At 46.7% G+C, this 9,599-nt stretch overlaps 1 protein-coding gene across 1 annotated transcript; it reads right to left on the bottom strand.

Moving 5' to 3' along the window:
• Nucleotides 1-207: 207 nt before the first annotated feature.
• LOC104255625 (opsin-5) lies at nt 208-5,908 on the bottom strand. The gene is made up of 4 exons (XM_009809744.2): nt 5,809-5,908; nt 2,299-2,592; nt 1,365-1,696; nt 208-555 (listed from the first exon to the last, which is right to left on the bottom strand). The coding sequence occupies exons 1-4, from the start codon at nt 5,879-5,881 to the stop codon at nt 208-210; spliced, it is 1,047 nt and encodes a 348-aa protein (XP_009808046.2). The 5' UTR covers nt 5,882-5,908.
• Between the last annotated feature and the right edge of the window lie 3,691 nt (nt 5,909-9,599).

Here is a 9,599-nt window from a genome sequence, read left to right as displayed (position 1 = left end):
CTCTAAAGTGGAAATTCTTGAAAAAATAGCAGGTTTTTTTGTTGTGTAGCTTAAAGACAGTATTTGACAGCTGCTTAAAAATATATACTTAAACCTCTGCATTTGACATAAGATACGCAGTGACAACCCCCCGTGCTGCTTGCTTACTCATTTGGACCCATGAGTGAGCCCAAGTTTTGACCTATGTTGTGAAACCAGCACTGCATTTCAGCGAGTTGCAGCTCCCTGGTTCTCCACCTTTGCAGCTGAAGAGAGACGTATGTTGTCTCTCCCACTCCACATCATCGACACAGGATTTTCAGCAGAGTTGTCGGTGCTGAAGAAATGAACCCGCCAGCCACAGCAACACTGCAGTTGTTTAATTTCACGACGGAAAGTTTTGCTGAAGATGTAGTAAATAAAAGGGTTATACGCTGTTGAAGATTTGGCAAAGAGACAGGGCAGCAGTGTAACAATGGGCTGTAGGGAATCCCTGGAATTAAATATGGACCAGAAGCTGGCTGCTGCATACGGTGTCCACGAGCTCAGGAACCCGACCGAGATGAGCACAGCCATCTGAAAGGGAAACAGGGCTTCAGTTCTCAGCTTGCACCGGCTGGGTCTGATACGTGGTGTGTGGATGAAACCACACCTGAACCAGCTGAGATACCTGAAACTGTACTTTTGCTATATTGTGACATGAGCACAGGTAACACTGGACAGCGCATATACACTTTTATTCCCACCTAGCAGATCTACACTGTGGGTTTCTTACGAGGCAGTTGTTGTTTTCATCTCCTTCCCCGACTCTGGCTGCAATATGTCATGGGAGACACAGCCCAACCAGACAGTAGAGCCTATCAACAGACTGGCCTCTAGAAAGCTTGGGTCAATTCTGCTTTGCCACAAGAAATAGGCAACTGAAGTGCTCATTTGAAAAGAAAGTTATATTAAAAAATCCTGTTTCCATACAGAATTTCTGTGTAGCTCTCACTCAGGATAGCCACTCAGTCAATTAAAAACACCTAGGATGACAGAACAAGACCTTCACCCCACCTACAGCATGAATGGATTCAACAGCTATCCCAGCATGAATGGAAATCTATACATCCATGAAAATCTTGGCTGCAACTGCCTAAAGATTTAACAAGCTGCATTGTACCTATGATATATTATCCTAATCAAGCTACCGAAATGACAAGGATTCCAGGAGCCCCCTGCTCCTCTGAGGAGTGCAAAGTATGGGTGAGACTGGAACCACATCTCCCTCTTTGGTCAATACTAGACAAAAGCAATGAAGGGTCATCACGAGCCATGCATGAGCAGAGCCAGTTCTCTGCAAGCTCGTGATTACTGCAGACCCTTCTCATCACTGGGTAACTCACCAACGTCAGCTTCTTCTCCAGTTTAGCTGCATTAGGGATCCTGTCAATATTCTGGATCTCTTGGTATGCTTTATGAACCTTCCAGGCAATTCCCAAGTAACAGGCAACGATGGTCAGTGCAGGCAGGACTGTGCACAGGAGGAACATGCTTAGGATGAATGAAAAGCCATTGGAGGAGTTGTGGAACTTGCTCCAGGCTATTGTACAGGAGATGCCAAATGGCTCAGGACCATAATAGCCCCAGCCTACCAAGGGCAGAATGGCCCAGAGCAAGGAGTAGAGCCAGATGAAAGTAATCAAGACGCGAACAGTGTTCTTGGTGATTTTGTTACCTGCAACAAAGAGGAAGAGCAAGCATATATGGACCTCATCTCAGCAACATGGGTTTTGCCATAACTTCTCCAACAGAAGGCTAGTGGCTACAAATATGCCTGGGCTGCTGCTGCAGTTCCCTAACCTTTGGTCTTCTTGAGAAACATAACAGAGAGTATCCATGGATTGGGTGAGACCTGAGCGCAGTCCTCAGTGCTGATCTAAAGTTTGGTAAGTCAGGCAGCTTTACAAGATCAAGTTGACCCAAAATGTACCATGCTCCCAGCCCAGGAATGCCAGTAGAACACTCCTTCCTCTCAAGTTTCAGTATGTCTGCTTGCACATAAATAGGAAGATAAGACAGACTGGTCCAGCAAAAAATTTGGGCTCTGCACCCTCAGGTAGTTTCACTTGGTATTACTGAGAAGTGAGAACCCTCTCTGTTAAAAGGAATTTAATCAGATCCTGCTAGGAACATTAGAGTCTTGATATCGGACTAAAAGTTGAGGCTTATTCCTACAGTTATTGAACTGATACTCCATGCCATATTCAGCAAAGTATCTCGCTGACCATAATAGTCCAAACGCACCACTACAAGACTACCAGAAACATAATTACTTACTGTTAGATTTGGATGAATTGGTAACAAGGAATCGAATCACAGCCATGGCACACAGGGTCATCATGCTGCAGACACCAAAAAGGAAACCCATCAGGGCATAATATATGCAGGACGCATCTCCTCCCAGCCAAGCGTGGTTCCAGGCGGATGCAATGGCCAGCGGATACATGCTGATTGCCATTCCAATATCTGCTACTGCCAAATTGACTGTAAGCAGCTCTGGTGACTTCAGGAGGGAAGAGCGCTTCACGGCTGTAGCAAGGACGGCTGAATTTCCAAGGATTGTCAGGATGGCTGAAAGAGAGGAATCAGCACGGACAGTAATATCACATAGTTGGCACACCTGTGAAATGCTTATCTATACATAGGATGTGAAAAATGCCAGTTGTTAGCCTGGGACTAAGGTCTAGAAGACAGGACAGACTGGGACACTAGCCAGAATTCAGCACCTCCCAGGCCAACACTATGTTGTGCCGATGCTTTGAAAACACGCCGTTGTGTATCTGCTATGCCCTGCTACGAAACCTTGTTCTTCAGCTCATGGCGAGGAAACTTGTTCTCTGAGATAGCGGATAGGCAATGCCACCTGGATGGCATTTCTGAGAGCTGCTAGAGAGCTCAGCATCCTCACAGCATCCATGTTTTGCTTCAGCCAGCTCTTGAGTTTCAATTCCTGCCTCCCTGCTAGACAGGGTTTTCCCAGTCAGGCTGTTTCCACTACGGACCTGCTAGAGCAAAGAGCGCTTCAGATTTCTGTTCGCAGCCTCCGGTAGTGCTGGCCAGCCTTACTGCCGGGGGGAAATTTTGTCATATGACTAGTAGACCATATCTCGCCCCTTCCTATCACCACACTACAGCTCTTCACTGCCATGGCACATTCCCCTCTCCATGCACTATATCCCACCTATTCCCCTGAGGCTCCTATCACGTGAATAGCCCACACCCATTCGCTCCACTCTCCTACAGTATCTTGCACAACATACTATCAAGTAAAATGGGTCTATCCACCTTCATTTTTCCCTGGTTATATCCCCACTTACTTCTCCTTCCTCCTGAAGAGCAATAGCTGTCCTGCCTGCTTGTCCCCTCCTCTCATCTGGTGTTCCCCACTTCCCAAAGCCTTCCCTCTTTGCAATGTATCTTCCACTGGAGCCCCAGCACAAACCTCCTGGACTCTGAGCTGCCTTGATAGTCGACACGTGCTGGCTGGGCAGCTCAGGGTCCTCGCTGGTCAAGCAGCTGAGAATCACTATGTGCCGCCGTTCAGACACCCACATTATTCTTGTCGTCTCAGTGCAGTGAGACGGACCACGGAAACTCTTTAGCCAGAGGCATGCAACAGACCAGAGATTGTTTGCAAAAGGACCTGTCAGACATGCGTTATTCAGATATGCCATAGGGCTTCAAAGCGTTCATGACAACAGTGTCAAAGGTACACGTAGCAAAAACCTCACTTTCTCTTTTCTTTCAAGTGAACATTGTGCTGGAGTTACATTTTGATCAAAGGTTTTCCTGAGAAGGTGTCCTCTAAAGTCAGAAGTGAAGTAGGGAAACAGGAAAAGATTCTGTCGTGTTCCCTTGTCGTTGTGAAAGCAAAAAGGCTGCATTTGCTCACAGATACCCCATAATAAAGTGCCCACAGGGGAATTAATAAAGGCACATGCAACAAAATTGAATAAATAACATTGATGTAAATCCAAGGATGGGCAGAGATGCCAAGAGAAAGCCTTAAATAGAACAGAGATACAAATCTGAGCCCCTACATCCCTCAGTCATTCACTTTCTAACCACACATATTCACTTGGCACCTCTGGATGTGCTTGAAGAGTTCCCCGAGCTCTCAAAGCTGTATGTCTGCTCACTCAGCGATGCCCACGGTGGCTTGGCGTGGGACCGCTTGCTGACAGAGAGCAACCCGTGGCTTGGTGGGAAGAGCCCTCTCCGTTGGGACATCCTCAGGCTTCAGGAGGAAAATGAACCCAGTTCACTTTCTTCTGTGAGAGCCCTAACCACTACGCAAGAGGTAGGAAGGAGCTCTTGGTCTTACCACCGGGGGTGGACACCCAGGCCCACCCTTCCTTTTGCTTCCACAGGTGTCGTTCCCCTCCATCCCACTGCCTGTGAGGCTGCTGGGTGGCACGGGACAAAACGGTGCAAGTGTAGGCTAGTAATCAAATAGCAGAGAGGCTTGTGGAGAGTGCTGCAGCCCTGGCCTTGTTGTTTCCTAATGAAAACGTAATTTCAGGGGACAAACAGCCCATGCTGCAGCCCCCGGGGAGGTGGCAAAGCTACAGATAAATACAACACGGTTTCCAGGGAGGCTCACTGGTTCGTATACGGGATGTAGCGAGCCTGGCTGCCACACGGGACTCTTGATCCAATGCTGGAAGCTATGCCTGAAGCTTAGGTGCCTAAAAACCCTTTAGGAGAGGTGTGAGACTGTAGCATGGAGGCACAAGAGCAATATCAGCAAGGGGAGCTCCAGCCTCCAGCCCTTTGTTGCTGCCCCGTCCCATTACCTTAACTGCATCTACATATTTACCTTTGTGTGAGAAAGGAGCTGGCATCCTGACTTGGATTAAAAGAAAAACCTGTCACTGTTTTGCAGCTAGCAATTTCCCTCACCCTGAGTTGTACTCTCTGCTGTCAGCACAACTGGGGGGACAGCACGGTGCGGCGCAGCGCAGTGCCGGGAAAAGTGTGCGGGAACAGGGGTGAGATGCGAAATGCTGAAGCCCAGCATCGCTGCCCAAAGCCTCTCTATTAAAGCACGTAAAATTATATGCTTGTCTTTCTTGAATGCATCTCAACCAGGGTTTTCAAATGAGCTGAAGGGAGGAAGGTAATCGCATCTTAGCAAAATTCAGTTGGACTGCACGCCTAAACCAATTCCGCCCCTCTCCAATTCTACACCGACAGTAAACAAATCACCTGGGTACATGCAACAAACAGACAAGGAAGAAAATGCTTAGCTAAAGCCACGCTGGAGCAGACTGGTGCATATTCCCACTTGTATTTCATTGCAAATCTGCCTTCAGCAGGGCAAACAGGCCATTATAAAAAACAGAAGTGCTATTTGGAAGCTCTTTGCTATTTTATACCAGTTTTACTACCAAGACACAGCTGCTTTTCATGCATAATAAACTCCCCCCCCCGCAAGGATCAGACCAAAGTTGCTCTCCCCCGATCAGTCGCATGAAACGAGCTGCCTCATCTCTCAAGATGCCAGCATAAGCACTAGACAACTTATTTTGAATACTTGCGATGCCACGGAAGCAAACTTATGCTGGCAAGCCTTCAGCATCGAAACAAAAGATTGCAAATCTGAGAGCGGACATTAATCCTGCCATCCAAGCGACTCGAAGGCAATAAGCAGGAATCTGTGCGGAAACAGACTTTCTATCATTTCCCTCCAGCTTCCTCTGGCTGACGGCAGCACGGACGGGGCAGCCCCGGTGCGTCTGCTCCTAGGCTTGAAGCAAACAGGCAGGCTGTGAGGGCAGGACTCACCTATGATCAGAAGAAAGACCCCAGCTCCATAATCCACTACCGGGTGGAGTTTGGAAATGTATTGCTCCTCCATTGTCCCTTGTGGAAGTGGGTGAAGGTTTTAAATCAAAGGTGAAGTGACTGTCGGGGCAAAGAGACTCTTCCTCACGCCTTGCCTGCTGCAGATGTGAGCCGGGCAGTTGGGTGCTGTCAGTGTGAAGGGACCCTTCTGCCTTCTCCTCTCTCCCTCCCTCTGCGGGGCAGGGGAGAAGCCTGGAGTGAGAGGAAGGCTCCCTCCCCGGGGAGACAGAGTGAAAGCGAGGCAGAGGCACTGCCAGAGCGATCCCGCCTGCCTGGCTGGCAGAGCATCTCTCCACCCACCCCCTCCTCTCACACCGCTCTGCTCCTTGGCTCGTCAAGCGACCTCACAATGCAAATCCCCTCAGACTGCCATTGCTGAGCAAAAACAATTGTCCTTCAACCATCAGCAGCCTTGGGAAATAAATCCAGGCTGAGGGATCAGGCAGGGGAAGGAAGGTTGGGAGTTTTGTTTTCCAGCTTTATGGCTGTGTATGGGAAATCCGAGGCTGGGGGATCTCTATGTTGAAGTGTTAGAGGAAAGCTGTTTGCTGCAGGGGTTCAGAAGGGGCAAAGTCACGCCAGTGAAGGCAGGACTTTCAGAGCTGCTCCAGGGCAGAACTGGAGGATGCTCAGTCCGGCGTGCACAGCTGCAGAGCACCACAGCAGAACCAGCTCTGAGTTCACTCTAGTGACACTCGAGTGTTGTTACTTGGCAAGCAACGAGAGCAACGCCTCACATCCAAGTTTACCTTCTCCTTATAATATCTGAGCCTAAAATCATCATAATGCTCTCTCAATCTTCACAAACAATGCTAAGTTTTGCTCCAGGCTCCAAATATGTGTTACAGGCTCATCCATCAATTTACATATGCAGGTCTTGCTTTTGGTGCATGCAGTTTACAGGTCTGTAGTTGCAATGCCATTCAGTTGACTTTTAGCCTGGGCCATCCCCAGCCAGCACATTGAAGAGCTGATCTCTTCTAAATTATTTAATTCTAGTACCTGGATATGCTAAGCTGCATTAGCATCATTGCCTGCTTGGCCTATTTTACTCTGTTCAGACATCGGGAATTTTAAGATTCCCGAGAGCACGTAGGCATCTCATGTGCAATCTAGGTGGAATTTAGGCACCTAAGTATAGCAGTACTAGCTTAAATTCTGAAATCCTTAGGAATCTGAGAGATTTTAAAAGCTTTTGAGTTTCACCAGAAAGCAAAACTGGCCATGCACAGATATGCTCCCACCTCAGCTTTGCTGCATGTCTCTGTGCTTGTTCCCTGCTCAAGCTGTCTGGGATTTACACACCAGGGATCCCTGCACTGAAGACTTTGAGGAGTTTAATTCAGCAATCAAGTACATGCAACGTAACACATACCGCACAGGGCTCAGTAGCACTCACAGCCTTCTCAGAGCACTTTTGTCCTAAAAGCTTAGCCATCCTCTATGAAATGGAGAAATCAGTTCCTTCCTCTTATTTCAGAGACTCGAATGTATGTTTTTTCTGTAAGAGTGTTTTATCTTGTAAGAGTTTTATTCGGCAGGTCATAGACGCTTTGGGGTGAGGAAAATGGCATAACAGAGAGATGCTTTCCTCTTCACTTGAAGCTGGATTGTTCCACACCTAAGTCACAAGACTGGAGGGAGAAAAAACAAATGGTATCTATCTGACTCTCTAGTACGGTGCTGAAGGGAGCTCTTGCTCCCAAAGTTGTTAATATATTTTGCAATTAACAGCTATGGGATAAAAAAATTTCTGCAGGGGTCATGGTGGTTCAGTACTGACCATCAGCTACAGCTTCAGAATGAACCAATCTCACAGAGGTGCTGCTCAGGGTATTGTTATCACTTCAGAGAAACAAAATCCCTGTATCTGGGGCCGATTCCCCACTGTCAGTTTGCTGGGTGTTAATGAGTTTTGTTCTTAGTAAATCTGCCTCCACCACTGAACAGAGAACTTGGGTACCAAATTCAGCACTAATGCTGCTGTCACAGACACAAACCTTATTTTTAAAGGAGACTGAGCACTAGTAAGAGTTAGGTGGCTTCATTAGCCCACAGCAATGCTGCCAGGAGCTAAATGTAGGCAAGATATAGTGAAGGAGAGCAGAGAGGGACTATTTTTCCATCAGAGAATAGACACTGTAGCTCATAGTATTATCAGAATGGAGATTTCAAGAGATGCTACAACCCAGTGATTCCCATGCTCAGAAACCACTTCCCTGTGGTAAGCTACTTTTTGACTGAGGCTGGTTTATGTGCAGTCAGTGTTTCTGAAAAATTCCCCTAACCCATTCCACGTCGCTCCAAAGCCAGTAGAAGCACAATGGAGTCTGCATGTATTCATGGCACAGATAAGTATTAGGAGATGGAACCTAATCAGTTCTAATCAGTCCATCAGTTCTTCTCCAGAGCTTATACAATTCTAATTCAATGACAGAAATTGCTGGCCTGAAAAATCTGAACACATAAGACAAAAAGGTTGCGAGGTTCCTGTTTAAACTGGACAGCTAGGAAGGCATGAGTTATGGGTAGAGGGAAGAAAAAACAGGCAGGAGGGACTTGGACTCTTACCTGGGTGAAGAGAGACTGATGTTCCAAACCTGAATCCAATGAAAAAAGCACACAGAATCACAAAATCACTGAGGCTGGAAGTCATGTCTGAAGATCATCTAGTCCAAGCCTACTGCTCAGAACAGGATCAGCTACAGTATATTGCTCAAGGCTGTATCCGGTTGGGTTTTGTCTATGTCCAAGGATGGAGACTCCACAACAGGTGGAGCTCCTCCGTGAACAACTTGTTCCAGTGCCCCTTTGTGGTCTCATTCAAAGTCTCATACAGTTTTTGAATAAAGATACCACCTAACTCAAGAAATCAAGCACCTACTCAGTAGATGTTCAGTGCAGATGTCCTTCACCAAATGTTCCTTGGCAGCAGATACTCAGCTGAATGTGGTTGGTTGTTGCGATGCTTCTCAAGCCTTGGGTGTATAAGCAAGTGAGTATCAGTTTAGTCTAGGAAGGTAGGATATATACAATATTAATTATAAAAGGAAGCTCTTCTATCAGAAAAGGCTAAAAAAGGATAGATATGATGTCTCAAAAACATGCCTAGTAATGACAGTCTTAAATAGATTGATCAAATCTGTGTAGTCTGTTCAAGAAAGAAAGGTTACCATTTGATCCCAATTTGGGAAGAAATGTCTGCTAGAGTCAGCAAAAGACACAGTAAATCCTGTGACAGAAAGTAGAAAATTGCTGCATTCTGACAATTAATCCAGTATAGTGCACACAAACCCATAATATTGGTTAATTAAACAATGCCAGATCACCACAAAGATGCTGGAATTCAACTGTTCACCTTGCTAAATTCACAGAACGGTTGCTGGCACTGTTTTGGGCTGGGCCAGCTGACACTGTCCTAAGTCATTCCCAGGCACAAGTCAGCTAAAATGGGCCCAGGACCATTCCCAGTAGGCAATAAGGTCATCGGTTTTGAAGACAAAGTGACACTGTTTAGTTCCCTGGTACTTGTTGCCCATGGGTTTTGCTCTTATCGTGGGTGCAAACATTTAGGTGAGAAATAGATTCTCAAGGTGCAGTCATTAGATGAGAAGTGACTGTTTTAAACCATTGTTAATGCTCAAACAGAGCTTATAATTCTGATAAAGAAAATTCTTAGGAAAGTTTCCCGGCCTGTACTATGTAGTCAGCTCACCTGATGTTCTTTTTGG

The sequence above is a fragment of the Gavia stellata genome, chromosome 2, assembly GCF_030936135.1.
Source record: "Gavia stellata isolate bGavSte3 chromosome 2, bGavSte3.hap2, whole genome shotgun sequence".
Classification (NCBI taxonomy): domain Eukaryota; kingdom Metazoa; phylum Chordata; class Aves; order Gaviiformes; family Gaviidae; genus Gavia; species Gavia stellata.
The sequence above is the reverse complement of the archived record's forward strand: the minus strand, read 5'-3'. Positions and strand labels throughout refer to the sequence as shown.